General features: G+C 39.1%; 1 protein-coding gene across 1 annotated transcript in view; it reads left to right on the top strand.

Annotated features, from left to right (window-relative positions):
• Positions 1–21495, top strand: part of kynu (kynureninase) — a 150604-nt gene that overhangs the window by 68717 nt on the left and 60392 nt on the right. The window contains exon 8 of the mRNA XM_039757370.1: positions 11294–11440. Within this exon, the coding sequence (XP_039613304.1) occupies positions 11294–11440 (147 nt within the window). The remainder of the gene's footprint in view (positions 1–11293; positions 11441–21495) is intronic.

Genomic DNA, 21495 nt, shown 5'->3' with positions numbered 1-21495 from the left:
TACAATTAATTGCTTACGAAAATATAATTTGATCAAAATTTTTACTTGATTAGTATATTACATCAACCTTGTTTGGCTAGCCACAGTGGATTTAGAAAGTATCCCGACCCCTTTGCACTAGCAGAAATTAAGGGCAAGTACATTCAAAATTCAATTCAGGAAGCCAAGTTTTATAAGAAGAATCTTAGAAGTTCTGATTCTGAATACTGCATCAATCTCCGGATTCACTCCGCTAGACTGCCTTACACACCTGCGCCTCTCTGAAGTCTGAGTGTTCCGTATTTATTTAAAATCGCACATCACCAAGGACATTTCTCATCACAAATTTTAATAAATTTGTTTCTTATTTGTCATTATTGTGTATTGAGTGATGCTTGATGTGGGGAAACTTTAATTTCAATGATTTTAGGACATGGCAGCAAAACAAATTGTGAAAAAAAGTCTGAAAACTTTATGAATCACCAAATGATCACAATAGGTCATTCAGATAATGTTACAGCTTGTCAAGGTTTCAGCTTTAACTACCTCAGAGTTTATTCAGAATTTCTAGGATTCTTCTTGTGAAATTTTGCTTCTGGATTCCATTTTGATTGAACTTGTCCTTAATTTCGCCCAATGCTGTTGAATACATGATTCACTATTAAACAGTAAGAATTCTTATGAATCAGCTGTTTATATTCCTTAAAGTAATATGAATTCGTGGATTAGGTTTCCACATAGTTCAAGACTGAAAGGTTTAATTCCCTTATTATATGTTGCACTTCTGCACATTAGATCGCTTGCTTTTGCAAATATTCATCTAATCCAGTTGTCTATATCCTGGGCATGCATATTTAAGCAGAAAGCTCAAGCCCATGTTAGGATCTTTAGTCATAAGCTGGGGACAAACCCAGGACAGGACATCACTGAGTCACATATAACATCCTGTTGTTAGTATACGTGAGAATAATGGACCATTAGAAGTCAACATAACAATCATGCTTGTGTGAGTTTTCTCCTCTGGATATTGTGGATTTCCCACTATATTACTCAACTACGCAGGTTGGCTTAATTAGTGATCTTAAACATGATCAGTGTAGGTGATTGTGTAATGTGTTTTACTAATGAGCCATAATAGACTGGTTCCCACCTGGTGCCCTATCCTACTCAGATGGGCACAAGCTCCCTGCAACACTGTGTTAGAAAAGCAAAGAACAGGATGGATTAGTCATTTCCTTTGCAGTATTTTTTCTACTTCATATTTTGTACTATTTATACATTAATATATTAAACATTTTAACGTAGTTTGATGCTACATTGTAAATTTAAACTACATGGCTCTCTCTAAAACCTGCCTACAGGTTTCTAGTTAAAAAATACATTCCAATAAAAATGAATGTTAGCTTAGTTAAAATGTGGTATTTTTCAAGTTGAAGATGCCTTTTCAGCCATGGAATACATTAGCATTCATCTGAAAATGTATTCTTAATTTAAGAATTTTTTATATATTTAAAAAATACCATGCCTGTTCTTCTGGTTTCAAATAAGGTCTACGGGGCATTGATGCAAATCTGAAAAAAGCCTCAAACATGCCAAATACATCACTTTTTAAGCCAATAATGTTCTCTAGTATTGATCTGCATCTTCAAATTGCATGCATATTGTAAAACTGCACATCAATGTCATTTTAGGATAAAAAACATTTGGAGATTCTGAATTTTTAAAGGAAGTCTAGCTATTTTCTTCATATCCTTACCTGTCTCTCTGTAGCATAGATTCCTGTAATTTGTTTAGGTAGTCCTGCAATTGCCCTATCCAAACACATTTGCTCCACCAATACAATTTCTTCAAAAATATTTTTATATGCATATATGTTTTAATCCAAGTGTTTTACATTATAAGAATAAACTGAAAGAAAATTACTGTTTTGTGAAAAATGTAAAATATAAGTTGACAGCCTTTGACTGCAAATTAACTTTTTTTATTATTACTATTGCTGCCTCGACTCAAGTCCCTCACTCATCAGCTTCATCTTTTCTACTGTTTAGTTCAGTGGTTTAAGAACTGCCTCCGTATATGTCTGGTCACCCACCAACATCATCAAATGTGTAGGCTTAACCTACCAACATAGTCACACATCAGTCTTTGGGCAGTTTTACATTATCTAATGTTCATTTTGGTAACTAAATGCCAATTAGCTTATTTATGCTGCCCAAAAAAAAAAAAAATGGATTATACAGTTTTGGAAAAATATTGCATTATATCACAAAGTCACCACCTGCCTGATTTTGGGTAATAACATCATTCATGCACCTGTTTCGGCCATCTAGTGACAGCTAGCGAGGACAACGTTAAGCACGTGCATAATACAGTAACAAGAACTGAACAAAAGTTATAAGAATACATTTAACTCTGCACGTATGGTGTAAATTTAAATAAATGCAGTTTAACATCATAGGGAGACAGTGATTATCACAACAGCATTGGTTGGAAGACAGGAAGAAAACATGGTCATCTGTATGCCGGTCCTCTGCAGGACACTACAGGTATTGCACAGTCAATTAGGAAAGAGTTTGCTGAGTGCAATCCAGTAACAGAAACTTTTAAATAAACTCTCTCTTTAGTTTTAATCTAGTTATTTAAAAAAAAAAAAATATTTAGAAACAGTAAGGCACATCATCTAGTGTGCATACCTTGAACCATTAGTGTCTCAGATTGGAGATGGAAAAAGGGGTAGGATGTTACTTGATGCTACAGTATTTGAAGGACTAAATCTATTTTCTTAATTAAAAAGTATTCCTGACACTTTTCTAGTATTCAGTGTCAAAGTAGGTATTCATATAGAGTAAAGCACAGTCACTCACTCCAATCAGTCAAATAAGTGTCTATGTTAATAACTTTTGTTAATGTCTTGTCACTTGATTGAAAGCTACATGCATGCCTAATTTGTCCCTCAATAACAGTCATCAGACAACAAAAGCATGTGCATGCAAGAGGATAAAGGCAGTAGCATTGTGGTATTGTGAAAAAAATGCATAACTTTTTCAAAATTATGCTTTTTTTTTTAAGTGGCTGGAATAAGCTTCTGCAGTCAGCATCAACTTCATTATTTTAGTGGCCTTGTTAGAGGTCACCTAAGCTATAATAGTCATTCTTGAATTTGCATGGCTCTATTTATATTCATTTTATTTATTTGTATTATATGAAATATGGGTGTCAACATATCCATGTTTAATTAATAACATTTCTTCTTGGCTTTGGGATTACTAAGCCCTGGTTTAGGCTAAGATTTTTGTCTGGATTTAAGTTGTAATTTTATCTCGAGCTGTGCACATAAACACCCACACACTACAACTTACACTTATTTGGAATTGCAAATTCATTTAACTGGCATGTTTTTCAGGATGTGGGAGGAAACCCCACATTCACTTGTGTGGAAGGTACAATCTCCGTATGAAAAATGGGATTCAAACCCAGCAAATAAGATCTGTGCTAGTGTGCCTCCCAACATACGAGCGACTCATCTACAAAATATTCAGTTTAGTAGCAAGCAACATTTCCATGGCTATTAGCAGATGTCTCTGTTTTTCACTGTGCTAACCAACTCTAGATTTGTGCATGGTTTTCTGCTATTTTACTTCATTTATATGAACACTACATCCAGCACTGGCACTGAGCAGACAGCTGAACAGAACCGTATCCTTCATCCATGAGAAATAGTGTAGAATCATTGCTTAAATATATTACTTCCAGTTTCCTTTTGTTCTCATACATACTTCATAAGTCTGCAGGGTTTGTTCCTGCCTTGCACCCTGTGCTGGTTGAGATTGGCTCCAAGAACAGGCATGGCACTTTTTAAAATTCACTTCTAAACTTATCATTTAAAAACTGTTATTTTAAAAATATTATAGATCTTAAAGGGAGTCACAGATCACTGCTTACTTTATTTTATGCTTCTTCTTTTTCCATGACTTGAAGAAACTGAAAAACATGAACTAATTATTATTTTGGAAGTTAGCAGTTTCTGTAATAAATTAATCCGTACTGATTTGAAATTCTGAAGACAGATTCGACTTGTCTCATAACATGGAAGAACTATATAAGAAAGGGGAGAGAATGCTCTTTTTTCTTAGAAGACTGCATTCCATTAATGTGGACAGAGGCATCATTTATATCTTCTACAATTCTGTTATGACCAGTGCAATTTTGTACGTTGTGTTGTGCTGGGCCAGTAACACCACTTCAAGACAGGCTCAATGAATCAACAAACTCTTTTAAAGGGCAGGCTTAGTTATGGGACACACACTGGACCCCTTGGAATTAGGAGAGAAGGAGAGAAGTAAAGCAAAACTGAGTGCTATTTTGAACAATGCAACACATTTTCTCTCTACCATACTAAAAATGAGGACTTTTATCCAACCAATTATTCAGCTGAAGTGCATCAAGTAACTCACCTAGGGCTCCTTTATACCAACAGCAATATACCTGCATAATGCCTCACTGGGACTGTGACCGCTAAATCAGAAATTTTCTTTATTTATCATTCTGGTGTGTGTTCAGATCATAGCGTGTGTGTTTGTATCTATCATACAAAACATCTATCAATCTACTACATAGTGCCTTTCATATCTATCTATCTATCTATCTATCTATCTATCTATCTATCTATCTATCTATCTATCTATCTATCTATCTATCTATCTATCTATCTATCTATCTATCTATCGCACTTCTGTAAAAAGTCAGATTTCCTTCTGGGGACAAATAAAGTTTTATCTATCAAGTGGAAATCCTTCAGTCTGTCAAACATATTTGCATAGTATGTTACTAACTTTACCCAAGGCATGGTCCAATCACTTGACAGGGAGTATCTATATGATATATATAGTGTGATGGATGGCCGGCTGTTTATCCTGGCCAATACCCCCAAGCCGCCAGGTGGAGCCCTCCTTGCAGTGTGGAGGTCCCCAAAAGACCAGCAGGGCATCATGGACATTGTAGTTTTTATACACAGCCCTGCTGGATGCCATGGGGGCCAATAGGGGATGCTGCAGGGAGGAATAACGACTATTTTCCCTACGCCCCGGAAGCACACATGGACAAGGGGAATGACAGGCTTCCGGGGTGAAGAAAAGGACTTGTACCTGACCCGGAAGTGATACAGGATCACATGGACTGGGGATTGAGAACACTTCCGAGTCAGGCTATATAAAAGGACTACGAGAGCTCCCAGACGGCGAGCTGAGCTGGGTGGAAGGGTGGCAACGCGTCTGGGAGTTGGAAGATTGATTTATTGTTATTGATTGTGAGTGTTTATGAATATAGTGGAGGAGAGGGTGCTTTGTGTTACTAAATTGCTTTGGGCAATTTAGTAAAGTCAAATCTTGGACTTTTACCTGGTGTCTGGAGTCGTGAACAGTGGTTCAAGGGAGCGATAGCACCCCCTAACTGTCACAGTAGCTATATCCTATATAAAGACAGCAAGATGATAGGAGATGAAGCTCAAAAGCTGTCTGCGGAATTTTATCATCATTGTGGTCTTTCCTGAAAGCTTTAAATGCAGAAACAGTTATACAAGAAGAGGAATAAAAACACCTTGCTTTAAATTCAAACAAGCAGTTTTTAAATAATGTGAAGGAGTATCATAAGGCTGCACCAAATATAGGCCAAATATCTTAGAGATGAACGCAACAGATATTTTACAGATGAAGAAACTTGAATCACTATCTACAACTCTCTTCACAGGATGCGAGAATATGTTTAGAGTATTCAGAAGCTGCTTCTAGGGGGTTCTTTCACATATACACATAAAGCACACATGTTTAACTTAAGTCTTGAATCAATTCATTTTAACCATCTTGTCCTTAATTATAGGACGTAAAGGTTTAATAATCTAATAAGCATTATCAAACTGAAAGCTGTTCTTGTCTTCACACTATGCATCATACGTAATTATTTATCACTGGAAGCTAATCAATGGTGTCCTCACCATATGTTTTCCTAATTGCATATTTTAGTATATCAAAGTTATTTGAAAGAGTGGCAGAGTATCATAGATCTGCATGCTGCTTATGAAATTGCCAAGAATTCTCAATGAATGCTCTGACCTCAATGTATTGTTTTAGTTGACAAAAGATTTACAGCGTCTGCATTAATTTCTCTTTAAGTTTCTCTCAGAAACAACATTTGATTAACAAAATCATTGTGCTCATCGGTCAGCTGTCTTTCAGATTTACATGACAAGAGAAAAATCTATTGACATAATAATATGGGACTTAGATCTGTGTTCTGTGAAAAGACAATGGCAAGACATAAGATAAATAAATTAGTGGCAAATTTTGCTTAGTCTCATGTTCAGAAGTATCTGATAACAATTTTTTTATTGCCCAATTAAAAAATGTACAACTCAAAATGCTCACAAACACAAAGTGATAAGCATTCATTGCATTTTAAAGCTATTGATCAGTGGCAGAGAAAATAGAATAAAACTGAGAAAATGCCATGGTGGTCTGAATGCAAGAGGTTCGCCTCTTCTCCGGGCATTATCGCTATCCTATATCAGTTTATGCATTTTATGGGAAAGTCAAGCTGTTAGGTGTAGGATTTATAATTGCTGTCCAAAACATCCACTAAGATTTAAGGTTGTGATCATTGTGGAGGACTGCCGGCTTCCTGCTCCGGCCCTCACCCCCAGGCCGCCAGGAGGAGCTCTCCCGACAGCAGGATCGTGCCCCGAGTTCCAGCAGGGCCTTATGGACTATGTAGTATTTTTACACAGCCCTGCTGGGTACCTTGGGGGCCACGATGTGGGGGGGGCTTATGGGCTCTTTTGTGCCTTATGAACCGGGAGTATGTCACGGTCATGTGACGGGAAGGAACGACGTGCTCCCGGGTTGAAGTAAAGGACTGATTGCCCTGACCCGGAAAGAATAAGGAACTGTGGACTGTTGGGACAGGAAGACCTCTGGATCAGGGGCTATAAAAGAGCGGTGCCTCAGTCCAGACAACGAGCTGAGCTGGGAGGTAGAGGAGCAAGTGTCATAAGAGGAGAGTTTATATATTGGAGAGAATAGTGTTGTTTTGAATGAGTAGTGTGGAGGGTGCTTTGTGCACATTGTTATTAAACAATAAAGAGTCTTGGGCTTTTACCTGGTGTCTGGAGTTATACCTGAGGGTTCCAGGGAGCACTAGCGCCCCCTACTGCCACACAGGCGTAGTCGGTAGGATTTTCTGGCCGTCTGTTTGCAGGAGACCTGCATTAAAAATAAAATTCGGTTGGGCAGACAGCCCTAAGGAAGACTCTCGTCAACACACTGAGGTGCAAACACCACCCGCTACTGAAAACGCTATGGCGGTGAGCGTCATTCCAATTCAGACCGTGATGGGGAAGAAGACGGGAGAAAAGAAGGTCAGTACCCACGGGGTATGGAACATGACCGACGTCGAAATGTCCTGGACCTACCTGACCGGGAGCGCGGAAGACTGAGAGCTAATTCAGGCCGAGCGAGCCCGGGCAGCGCAACTATCCGGACACGGCCAGCGATCGACTGCATCAGATTCCCTAGATGCACCGGGGATATCGCTGCCTGCTACGGAGGTAAGCGCAGGTAAAACACCCGACGTTTCGGGTTTGTATCTGTCATGTTTTGCAGACGGCCGCAGACAGACTATCAGCGGCGTCTCGGATGCCTACCTCGCGGTCTGGCAAAATGGCCGCGGCTCTCAGAAAGCAGTCGACGACGACAGACTGGTCACCCGCGGTGGATGCCGGGATGGTGAAGGTAACCCGGAGTCCTCCAACGAGGCCGGTCGTCCACTGACAGGTCCGAGCCTCCTGGAAGGGGTGGGGAAGGCGAGCAAAGCAGCACCGAAACAAGCTGCAACCGTCAAGGAGGGACGGGTTGTGGCTGAAGGGTCTACAGTCGTGAAGGAAAAGGCAGATCTCAGCTGGCTTGTAGTAGCCAGCCGTCCCCCTGTGGACTCCAAGTCCCAAGAGCCTTTGCGCGACCCAGCTGAACACGTGCCAGGAGGGGACGTGCTCATTGGTTCCCGGCCGGAGGGTAAGTGAAACGCGGATGCGCAAACAACGCCGGCCGTAAACATTAACTGTGTGGACTTACGGGGGCTCGAGGTACTTTGCAGGAGTTTAAAGAACAGAAGGAACATGTGAAGGAATTGGGAGCGACAGCAGCAGCACCGTTGGAGGGTCTGTGGGACTTTGTGCAGCGGCTGGGCCGGGAAGCTCCAGTGATGATCGATGTGGGAGTGCAGGTGAGTCCGTCCCGTGTTGTAGAGTATAAGGGGACACAGTGCGATCGGGCACTGCAGAGGATGAGTAGCGGTTGTCAAAGCACCGTGTGCCCGACAAGAGACTGGAGCACGATGACCGAATGGTCGGGGACTGGAGCAAACAGCCCGGGGCATGCGCGTGACGTGGCTTTCCGGAGCAGTGCAGCCCTCCAGAACCCGACCGGTCTTAAGTGCGGGGTGGTGCTGGTGACAGGAGTGCCGGGGCAAGCGCCGCTCACGCCGATGCAGCTGAACGGTGCTGTTCATCTGAGCAATGCGGTGCTAATCACGCCGCATCCGGGTAAGCGGAAGGTAATGGGTGTGCAGACAGCAAAGAGGCCCTCCTCTTCCCATAGGGAGCCTCAAGCTGAGCACAAGCCCCAGATTAAGCAGGAGATCCCCAAAATAAAACGTGGGTCTCCTGACAAGACAGAGGGAAGGGCTAAGAGCTGCAAAGCGGCCATAAACCCCTCCTTGGTAGAGAAAGGGGCGGAGGTGACGCTGACGGAATTCCTGAGGTGTTTCTGGTCTCGCAGAGGGAGACACCCAGGAGGACATCGTCGGTGTTAACAACTGCCGTTGGCTGGCCCACGAGTGGCGAGACTGTACTCGGAGGACAGGGGAGTGGGTGGATAAAGGATACACCGTTCCCCCAAGGATCGCTGGGAGACATGGACCACGCAGCCAGGGTCCGGCTGACGCGTCCTCTTGGAGGAGGATGTCCCTCGCGGGGCCAGACGCTCCGCCCCAGTTGTCGTGCTCCTGCCCTCACCCCCAGGCCGCCAGGAGGAGCTCTCCCGACAGCAGGATCGTGCCCCGAGTTCCAACAGGGCCTTATGGACTATGTAGTGTTTTTACACAGCCCTGCTGGATACCTTGGGGGCCACCAGGAGTCGCTGTGGGGGGGCTTATGGGCTCTTTTGTGCCTTATGACCCGGGAGTACGTCACGGTCATGTGATGGGAAGGAACGACGTGCTCCCGGGTTGAAGTAAAGGACTGATTGCCCTGACCCGGAAGGAATAAGGAACCGTGGACTGTTGGGACCGGAACACCTCCGGGTCAGGGGCTATAAAAGGGTGGTGCCTCAGTCCAGACAATGAGCTGAGCTGGGAGGTAGAGGAGCAAGTGTCTGGGCGAGGAGGAGAGTTTATTATTGGAGAGAATAGTGTTGTTTTGAATGAGTAGTGTGGAGGGTGCTTTGTGCACATTGTTATTAAACAATAAAGAGCCTTGGACGTTTACCTGGTGTCTGGAGTTATACCTGAGGGTTCCAGGGAGCACTAGCGCCCCCTACTGCCACATCATACTTTTAGATATTGTATTATGTAGCTGTTATTATTGTTATAGTTTTATTTTATTCCACTAACCAGTATCTATTTTGTTTTAATGAGCGATGCCATATTGCAGTGTTTAAGCACCTGTGCCTCCATATTGTTTTTAGTAATCTCTCATTGCTGGTCACTTGTGCATAACATACAGTGCCATTGTAAGGAACAGACAGAGTCTATGCCAAGATCATTGTTAATAATGTAACCAGGATATTGAAAGAGCTAAACAAAGGGAGAAATAAATAGTTTAAAAGAGATAAAGGTCTCTACTGCAAGTAGTTTTTGGAGATTAAAGAAAGAAGTCAACATCAAAACCCAAAGGAGAACTTCAGCAGCCAATCTAACCATGAAACAAATTGCAAAGGAATACTCCTCCAAAAAATTATATATTTTTTGATGTTACTTACTCCATGTAGTTTATAGCGGTGGCCAAGAATTTATTTTTGTAAAAAAAAAGATAAAAAAACATATGTTGCTTGGTTGCATAATCCACATGTCATTTATACTGTTGTATGTTCAAAATGTGTTTTTTTTTGGCTAAAATATTTTAAGATAGTTACTTCTGGAATAAACAATGTATAATATAAACAGGAAACAAAACTTCATGAGAAAGATTTGTTTTGAGTGAAGACCTTTTCCCTCATTCATTGGTCAAGAGTCCTGTATTCGACTCAAAACATCTTTCCAATGATCCTTTAGTTTTCTTTTTATGGTTTATGCTGTTATGTGACACAAGTAACATAAAAAATTTTTTCTTAATTTTAAATGGATTGTTTTCAATTTTTTTTCATTGTCCAGCAATGGTCACTATTACTGTGGGTCCTGTTCTATCAGAAAGTTTATGTCCTTTCTCCACAAAAACATCAGATACATTTTTTTTCTTGGCCACCTCCATAAATGATATGGGGTATTTAACATGTTAAAAATATATGCTATTATTGGAGTATTGCTTTAACCTAAGTAAAGTTGAGCACACCCAACAAAGATTTGTTTTGAAAATCCTAAAACAAGGATAACCAGAGGCGGTGCCACCATCTTTACATATACACGCAGTGATGATGTCACACATCACAAGATCAGGGTCACATGACCTAAAACACCAAATGAAATTATGACCTCACCAAAATGGCAACAGCATGCTAATTCTGTCAAAAAATAGTAAACATAAAAACCATACAACTCAAACTGATTTGTGAAATTAATAAAAAAATGAAAAATAATAAGATTCACAACAGTCATCACATCACACCTATTTAAGATGGCAGTGTGCATTGCTATGCATCCAAATGTCGGGATTTTCTACAAAAGGAAATTAAAAAGCTACTAGTAGACACTGCAGATTAGGTTTGGTTTCTTGTAATTATTTTAATTTGAGAACCCTGCTTGTTGTTTTTGAAAAGTCTCTAAAAAGATAATTTCATTTTTAGATGATCTTTTTTTCTTTTACTCTTACTGAGTTTCCATTAACTGATTTTACAATACAGTATAACATTGTACTTGCTGTGTTCATTTCATATGATTGGGTTGTGTTTTGTTATGTTCTGTTTTTTAAAGAAAATAGTATTTAATAATACTCTTTGTTCAGCCCTTTTGGCTTGTATGCATTACACTTACAGTCTGCTTGTTTCGGGTGAGGACTGAGGTCCAGTGCTCTCATTAGTTTTAACCACTGTTCCATCTTGATGTTGTTTATTAGGATGAAGAAACACTAAGAATGGAGGACATCCTTTCTGTTATCGAGAGAGAAGGAGATTCAATTGCTGTTATTCTGTTCAGTGGAGTACAGTACTATACAGGACAACTTTTTGATATGCCTACAATTGTCAAAGCAGGTCACAAAAAGGTACAGCCATTTAATTTTTTGCATGTTATTTTAGCAATGTGTTAATTTTTGCCTTCTTTTCATTTTGATATAAAAGCACAGATACAGTACATTATTTTGTACATATCAGATGTGTTTACCTTGGTGTGCATGGAACATAGTGATCAATTAAGAAACAGAAAATGAAAATTCAATTAATTTAACTTTAATATGTAGAACTATGAAATTATTCAGTTGGTTTTGTTAGAATTTGGTGGAGCATTGAAAGATAGTTGTAATAATCCAGCATAGGTATAGAATATACATTTATTTATATAAATTTTGTTTAAGTGGTAGTACTGAGGTTAGTATTGCTTCCCCACAGCTCCATGACACTGGGTTTGAAACCTGGTCTGGTCACTGTGTGTGCAGTGCTCACGTTTCTCTATATTACCTGCATGAGGATTTCAGTGTTTACCATGGATTTTTCCTAACATTTTGAAAATAAGTATGTCAGTCTCTAGATTCTGTGGTTGTGCATGGATTGTACAAACTACTGACTGAAATGTTATGCTCTCTAAAAGTATTTTTTGTAGCCAGGGTGTATTGGGAAACATTAATGTCAAACTGAAAACCAAAAGCTAAAGTAAGTTTGCAAAGTAAAATACCTAACAAGCTTTTCCTAACAAAGCATTTAGTTTTGCCTGAAATCTGGATATCTAACTGAGGCCACTGCCATTTGTCGTGGTAGCGTTTTAAGGGATTCATCACTTTGAGGTAAACAGAACAAAGTAAAAAACTTTAGGCCACAATGCAAATAATATTAATTTCTCCCTGGAACATTCTGCCCCCTAACTTGCATCATATATACCACCAAATCTCCGACTTTAAGATCAAAGGGGCCACATCGGTAACAATTTTCTACTCAAGTTTTAAATAAGAATTTTAACAATTTCTTAACCTCCAAACTTATGAAGAGATATGCATTCTCTTATTTCAATAATAAAACAAAAAACATATGCACATTTTTCCCCATGACTAACATGTTTCAACATTTTTATAAGCCAAGTCTTTGTGTTTAATTGCTCCTCTTCCACTCCTTATCCTGGTGATGGTGGGTAGCGGCTGAACTGGGGAAAGGTAAGATGCTGGTGTGATTTTTTTCTGTAGGTTTTGCAGCATTGTCAAAACTGCCTCTTACCCCTTCATTTGGCTATATTGGCAAAAGACTTTTTTCTGTTTCTCCTTACAGTTCCATGTGCCCCTTTAACCAAGTAGGAACATGGAGAATGATGTGCTGATATCATAGTCCCTTGAGACTCAGTATCAGTCCCCACAAATTCTGTCCTGGACCAAGTGAACACAGACTTCTTGCGTGGTGTCTCTTGTTGAAGTTTGCCACATCCTTATCTTTCCTCTCCCTCTCTTTCGTGACTACAATAGATAAATCCGGTATTTCTGGGACAAACATGGAAAGAACCTGAGGCACCAGAGTGCAAAGTCTGCACCCCATTAGTAGCTGTGCAGGGCTATAGCCACAGGCTAGTGGTGTTGCTCCATATGCAAAAAGTGCCAAATAAGTATCTTGTGCCTTATGAAGCACATTTTGTTTTGATTGTCTGGACATGGTGCTGCCTCTCAATTACTCTGAGGCAACTTTGGCCTTCTTATGAAAAAACGAGCAAAGCTAGATCCAGAATATTTGAGGACCATTACCTGAAAACAAAATTCTAGGAATGCCATACATGGCAAAGATAGACTTGTATTTGATCTTGTCTGAGCCAGCCTGGCAATTTCTACAAATTGGAAGAAATAGGCTACCACTAATAAGTAGCTGTGACCATTCAGTAAAAAAAGATGTCTGCACCAGGTTTTTGCCAAGGTCTCTGGCAATTCACTAGGCATTAATGGCTCTGCTGGAATAACACACTCTTTGACACAAACTCTACAGTTATGCACTAGTTCATTTAATTGCTCACTTAATCCCAGTCACCATACAGTCTCTCTAGCCCTCTCTGTGTATTGTGTGTCTCCCTGATGCTCATGCAGTTTCTCTAAAACCATGATTTGCAAGGCAGAGGGTATAACTAGTCTGGAGCCTTTTATCAGGAGACCCTGGTGGACTGTTAGGGATGCCCTTTCTCACCAGGACAGTTTCATGATGTTGTTAAGTCTATTGTGGTCTGGCCAGTCAGTCTCATCACCTGTGAACATGTGCTTGAAATGGCTCACGGAGTTCATCCAGATAGTTTGAACTGGTTGGTAAATTGTCCATTATAGCATCTACATAAATATTGGTACTTTTCATCAAGTCCTTATCTGATTTACTCATATTTTCACTGTATCCCCTTGGTGCATGAGATATTGTGTCTGCTGTTAGCAATGCCTTGCCAGGAACATGACTAATTTGGTAAGAGTACTTCATAAGCCTTAATGGAATCTCTAGATCCTCAATGGGAGCTCTGACAGACTGTATGTCCCCAACAGACTTACAAGAGGCTTGTGATCTGTTTTTATGTGAAAGTGGTGTCCTATGAGGAGATCTCTAAATCATTCACATCCCCAGGTTATGCCCAAGGTTTTCTTTTCAACTTGAGTGTACATCTGTTTCATCTGACACAATGATTGGGAAGCATATACTACAGGCCTCCAATGAACTTTGGTGCAGTAAGATGACCTCAAGGCCATATGAAGCTGCATCAGCTGACAACTTCAGCTGTTAGCTACGCTCATGTAATGTCAGCACCGGTGGAGAGGACAGCACTTTTCTCAGCTGAGTAAAGGCATTACACCACTGGTTCTTTGTAGAGAGCAGATTTCCCGGTGGCTTGTCATCCTCAGCTAGACACAGAATGACTTTTCCTAGCTGATTTATAATCCTTAGAAAACTCAGAAGCTCACTAACATTGTTTGGCACATTCATTTTCTGAATGGCTGCATTCTTATCTGGGTCTGACCATACCCCTTTTGATGGCAAAATGTGACCTAGGAACTTTAGTTCCTCTGTGCTTAGCTCACACTTTTCAATATTTAGCCTTCTGAATCCTCTTTAATACATAGTGCATCTTCTCATCATTTCTGCCCCAAAACAGAATATCATCCATATGAGAAACAGTGCCTGGCAGCTCTTCCAGGACAACTTACATTCTTTCCTGAAAATGCTCTGGGGCAGAGGTAATACCGAATGGTAGTCTATTGAAATAGTACTGTCAAGTCTGGACACAAGGTTCAGCTTAACTATTCCTGGTCTACTCAGTGTAGAAGTGCATAGGCCTTTAACTACGTAAACATCCTCATGAACTTCAAAATCACTGTTACTGAGTGGCATACTTGCCACCCCATGAACAGAGAGTGGTACCTCAAGTGGCCCATAAAGCCTGAATTCCTCATAGTTATGTTGTGGAATAACAGTAGCATCAGAGCTGGTATTAATCTTAAACTTAATTTTATGGTTCCAGATGTACATCTCAGATGTCCATGGTTCTTCTCCAATGTCCACCGTGACAAGGAACAGTCCCCCAGTGTCTGATTTGACAGCATGCACGGCCTTGAATGATGTACAAACTTAAATGTAATGTCCCTTCTTCTTACACATGCAACACTGTGGATTAGCAGGGCAGGGCCATTTCTAGTGACCTGACCTTCCGCATTTACTGCACAACACACCTGCTTTTCTAGCTGTCTCTGCACTGCTTTTGCTCTGAATACTATTTTTCGTTTTACTGATTATGGCTTCCTAGCTTTAAATGAAATTCAATCCACTTCTGAAGTATTTGTAACAGTGCTAGCAATACCACTTAAATCCATTTGTTGCTTCATTACTGCCTGTGATTGTGTAGCAATATTAATGGCTTTCTCTAAAGTGTGATCTTTGTCGAGCTGCATCCTTTCTGCTAAAGGTGTGTCTCTGAGGCAGACAGCAATTCTATCATGAATCAGCTTACCACGGAGTGCGCTTTAATTACGTTTAATTTTCAGTGCATGTAAAGCAGTAACAAAAGAATGAAATGTTTCAGTAGCTAGCTGCCGTCTTTGATTGAATTTTGCCCTCTCATATTTCACATTCTTTCTTGGGATAAAAAATGTTTCCAGAGTTTCTTTTATGCTTTTGTATTCAAGTCTGTAGGCTTCATGCAAATTCTGGCCCCGCATAATATCGTCCACTTCATTACCTTCAATAGATTAGTGTATTCACCTGGTTAGCCTCTGAGGAAATGTGCAGACTGCTGGCCAGTCGGAATCTTTCAAATCACTTTATCCGTTTTTCCCATTTTTGTGGTTGTGAAAAGTTGAATGGTTCCATAGGCTGGATAGTGAACGTGGTGCTTGGTGATGATTTAACAGGAGGCTGAGGTCTCGACTGCTCCTCGTGTCTGGCCACAAGAACCTCTATATTGACGCCATAAGTTATCAATAGAGTCACTTAACTACCAATTTTGCTAGATATTCGAAGTTTGCCAACCAGCTACTGTAGTTCTTTCTGAATATTTTACTGTCGCAGGACTTTTAAAGGATTCACCACTGTGAGGTAAACAGAACAATGTTAAGAACATTAATTTAGCTTCAGGCGTATATGCATCTTGTAAACACTTTGTCTGGCAGGCCCCAATCCTTTTTTTAATATTATTTCCTTCCTGGAATACTCTGCCCCTTAGTGATAACTAGCCTCATTACTATATTAACCTATACACGGATAATACATTCAGAGAATAGATACAACCACACTGTCATATAATGGCTGTCCCATGATATGCAAACAACCACATATCAGCGTAGAGATGAGGAACACAAAATAGCAATAGCAACAGAAATTCAAATGTACAAAATGGTGACACTTTGGCAACACCAAAATAAAGTTAAAACAAATCAAGTATAAAAATAAAATCTATGTAAACTAATTAAAAAACTGAGTCAAAACACATTACATTTTTGCTTGCAAAATTGTCAATTCAAGAAATTGATAGCCATGAAAAGTTTAACATCTTGTTTTTCTCTTGTTATTTTAGCAACAGCAACAAGCAAATCCACATTAATTTGACAAATGCTTCTGTATAAAGCCCTTACATCACTGAATACACATCTGTCTGCACTGGCATGCCAGAGGTGAAACATAATTAGTGGATAGGGGCCAGTGCTATGTTTCCAGTGACATCAACCTGACACCATGGCTTTATTAGCATCATAAAAATGTAAAATCATTAAAATAATTAGTACTTGTGCATTCATAATAAATAATGTGCTTTATTTCATTTTACAGACCTAAAGTGATGCATTCGGATGTCACATTGAAAACATCATGTAATCAATACAAATACTGTATGCTGCTTTTCCATTTTTTAAGTATTTAATTAATAAGAATGAAAACAGAACTGAGCAGTGATCAAAAGAGTCAAAGACAGGTTGAATGTAGTGGAAAACTATAAAATGACATAAGCAGCTATTGGAACTGGTGGTGCAGGTGAGATGCTATAGTAGAATAATTGCAGTTTCACTAGTTAAGATTATACTGTATATGGTCCTTTCCTTGAAATACAGTAAAATAGTTATTAGAATATCATCAGAACACTATTTATCTGTTCATTTTCTACAAACACTGGGTGGTTATCAGTCATTAGCTAACCCACTACAGTATATCCTAACACAGGGCCACTGGGGTCTGCTGGAGCCAATCCCAGCCAACACAGGGTGCAAGGCAGGAACAAATCCCAGGCAGGGCACCTGCCCACCGCAGGACATACACATACCCACCCACACACACTAGGGACAATTTAGGATTGCCAATGCACCTAACCTGCATGTCTTTGGACTGTGGGAGGAAACCGAAGCACCTGGAGGAAACCCACACAGACACGGGGAGAACATGCAAACTCCACGCAGGCAAAGACCCGGGAAGAGAACTCAGATCTCTTAACTGCGAGGCAGTAGCACTACCACTGCACCACCGTGCTGGATGCTTATTCCAGGGAATATGCAATTGAAATAGTTTTTCTGGCAAAACTCAAGATAATATACTTTATGTGAAACCTAATTATGCCAACATAAATGCAGAATAAGTTAGGATATACAGTTAGGATATACAGTATGTGAATTGAATAATGTAATGAGACTGCATCCACCACCGGTTGATCTCTTCAAGGAGTGCCATGACATTTCTAACTGGTTTTCACCTCTGTGCTTTTCTGAGTATGATTAAATAAAATGTATTTGTTAGACTTCAAAGTGCACATTACATTGTACTTGCTAGTGAGTGATATTAATGGGTTCTTTATGAAGCATCTGCACTTCTTTGTTTCAAAGTCATTTTTGGGAGGTACAGTAGATTGTTTAAAATTTCCAGCATTGTAAACCTAGATGGTAAACATGGCTGTGTTCCATCATTCTTCACCAAAAAAGAATGGGAAAGTGGCATGTAATTTTATTGGAAAAGGCTGTTAGGCTGCATTCACAGTTCCGATTTTTATCACTCAGTCCTTAGCGACAGAGATACAATCTTTTTAGAGAAGCGTGAACAGCAAAAAAAAAGCAAAAAAGAAAAACACCTGGAATAAGAACTTTCAGATAGCATATACACCATCTTTATATGTAGTACTAAATAGGATAACGACATCAGCAAATTGGGTGTGACCTGCCTTTGAACACTTGAATCGGAAAATGTATACTCCAACTAATTTTACATCAACATTTATATGACTTTGAGATATCTCTGCAATGAAAATTTAAGAGAGATGACATTACTGATTCAACATGCTACTGGAAAAAGAACCGTTTGGGGTTACAGTTGTCAGCTAATATAGCCTGACTGAAATATGCCTCCTCAGTTACACATTGGGAAATGTAAAATGTACCTCATGCAGGAAGTTTCCAAGAGTCTTAAAGGCAGACATCCACATAACTAATTGAACATCCCCCTTTGTGATACCACTGTTTTGCCACAATTCACTCCTACAACTCCTGCCTTCTCTTTCATGTCAACAAGTTTTTATTTACAGATACAGCAGTAATAACTATGCTCAAAGCAACAGCTTTGATCTTGACATCTTCACATGATGATTTTGCACACATCCTACACTGAAAACAAATTCTGGCAGCAGAGCAGCCACCATACTGTTGGTGTTTGTGATGGTTTTTGTAATTGCATCAGTTAATGTGTAATAACTATAAATGTGTTTTTATTAATGTTGTGAATGCAGAGAATATCCAGGATAGATATTTGTATATGTTAAACTCAGACTGCTGGCAAAATTAATTTGGACAGTCAAATAACAAAAATGTCAGATATAAGTCTATATTTGTGGAATGAAATTAAGGCATTGTTCTCACTGACTGACTGCATTCAACTCAGAGAGGTAATAGATTTGCTCTCAGATAAAAACATATTTTCAGAAAGTATTTAGAACCCTGTAGATTGGTGCAATTATACTGAAAAGCACAGAGAATTTGGAATGTCTCTTAACATAAATTAAAATCTTTTGAAAAGTTAAGTAAGGAAACTTTTTGAAGAGCTTCAACCATTATCATCCACTATATTAACAATACCATTATCAAAAAGCAAGGAAAACTTATTAAAAACATTTTCTGCGCAAAACTGCTTTATGATGAAGAGAAAGGCTTTGCTAATGTGTAATTAAATATATAATATACATAAATGCTGAGCATTCATTATGGGTAAATTAATAGAAGCAATTGTCAAGGAATTCCTAGCATCACATGGCAAGTACAGGTGCATTAGAAAATAGTCAGCATGGGTTCAGGCCGAAAAGTTTGTGTTTCACTAATATGCTGGAATTCTATGAGGAAGCAAGCATATAGTCAGGAGGTACATGTGATATTATTTACATCGATTTTCAGAAGGCTATTGATAATGGAGCACATTAGAAAATAGAAATCAAACAAAAGGAAGTAAGAGTTCACGGTGTTCTGTGTAGATGACTATTAAATTGGATTAAGCAAAAGATTTTGGTGAGGGGATCCTTTACAGAATCAGGTGATATTAAAAGTGGTTCCCTAAAGGATAATGATGAGTGTGGAGCTCTTTTTAATATACAGTCCATAAATGATCCAGATAGGAATATAGATAACAAGATGGTTAAGTTTGCAGATAATACTAAACTAGGAGGAATGGCAGATAATGGAGAACCAGCCGAATCATTATAGCGTGACCTAAGGAACATACAGGTTTGGGGAGATTTGTGGCAGAAGAATTTTATCGTAAGTATAAGGTATTTCACACAGAAAGTAAAATGTTAGTTATAAATACACAATAGGAGGATTGCAACTTGTGCAGAAGTGATCAAGTGAACTAATGGTATGTAGAGTATGGAGAGTACAAGTAAACAGAGGTTATGTTTAAGTTATACAACCAATTAGTGAGGCCTCATCTGGAGTACTGTGTATAGGTTTGGTCTGCATGTTCCAAAAAAATATATAGCAGTGGTAGAGAAGATCCAGAGAAGAGTGACTAGGCTGATTCAGGGACTAGGAGGTATGAACTGTGAAATAAAATTGATGGAGCTGAACCTTTCAGTTTAGCAAACAGAGATTAAGAGGTGACTTCACTGAAGTGTTTAGAATTATGAACAAAATTAGTATAGCAGATTCAAAGTGTTTTCTTTAAAATAAATTACTTAGGGCATAAAGACATGGTTTCTAAACTATTAAGGGAAATTTGTCTCACAAATATGAGAAAGTTTTTTTTTTTTCTTCATTGCAAAGAACCATAGAGGCATGGATTCAATTACCATGTATTTTGGTGGAAAGAAGCACATAAAGATTTTCAGATCTCGACTTGATGTTATTTTGGACACTCTACATGAACAGGATTGATAAGCTAGTTGGGCTGAATGGCCTATTCTTTTCACAGTAGTTCTAATGTTTTAATGTTGAAATGAATAGTCTGATTCCAAGACTGAGAGGTTTGAGCTATAAGGAAGGAATGAAGAAGATGAAATCTTCCAGTGAGAAAACAGACATTAAGAGATGGAGGGATTGACTACTTTTACCTTAAAATACATTTTTCAACAAAAACACAGGGATGCAGTTTAAAACTTTTTAAGTATACATTGTGCTCAAATGTTAGAAAGCCTTTCTTCATGCAGAGAACGATGGTCACATGGAATAAATTATCAAGAGGTGAGTTAAAGAGTAAAACTTTAGGGACCTTCAAATCTTGGCTCGATGTCATTTTGTAAAACGTTATGTGAAAAGAATTTGGCGACCCTGCTGGACTGAATCACCTGTTCTTGTCCAAATTGCTCTAGTGTTCTAATGATAGCAAATGTAAGTATTGAATGAAGGATCAAGAAATCTGAGGTTGACCTTTTTATTATTGTTTCAGTAGTAAATAAAATAAGTTTCAGGAGAAGCACAATACACACCCATTTTCTAACATTTAATCATGAGCCCCAATCTATTACTTGAAAGCTACAATATAGTGCATAACATGCCAGTAAATCATTGTTTCACATTCACTTATTCTTCTGAAAAAATGTCACTCCCAACTGCCTTGTAATTATTTTGTTTGCTAACAAGGCAGATCCCAACCAACTGGCACTAATTATTTCTAATATGAAAAAAAATAATAATTTGATATTCTCAGTTAAAATGTGATCAGTTACAAGCAGTTAGAATTTAAAGATCTAACTTAAGAAGTGTCAAAATACATTTATACTTTAAATTCCTTCTAAATTCTGTACCACAATGCAACCATTAAGAATTAAAATGACTGAATTGCAGTGTGCACACTGATAAGAATACATAAAATGTTACTGGTTATTATGTTATTGGGCTGAACTTGTGAAGGTGGTAAAGAATCCTTAAGTAGCTTTGAATTGCATAATTTTATTCTAAGCTTGTCTGCTTCTTGCTGTAATATACACTGTAACTACAGGCGTGGAGTCATAAACAGTAATCTCACTGGACTTATTTAAACACATTATGTAACATATCATTTCAGAAATAAACCTGCATTACTGCCTGAAGTACAAATCTTGTTTGTACTTAAATAACAATTCCTGTCCAGAGTCAGGGGAGGCCACAGCCTATGATGGCGGCATGTGGTTCAAAGAGAGAGCCCACACTGGATGGAATTTCAAACTATC

The sequence above is a fragment of the Polypterus senegalus genome, chromosome 6 (genome assembly GCF_016835505.1).
Source record: "Polypterus senegalus isolate Bchr_013 chromosome 6, ASM1683550v1, whole genome shotgun sequence".
Classification (NCBI taxonomy): domain Eukaryota; kingdom Metazoa; phylum Chordata; class Cladistia; order Polypteriformes; family Polypteridae; genus Polypterus; species Polypterus senegalus.
Note: the sequence above shows the minus strand (reverse complement) of the source record. Positions and strands in the feature narration are given on the sequence as shown.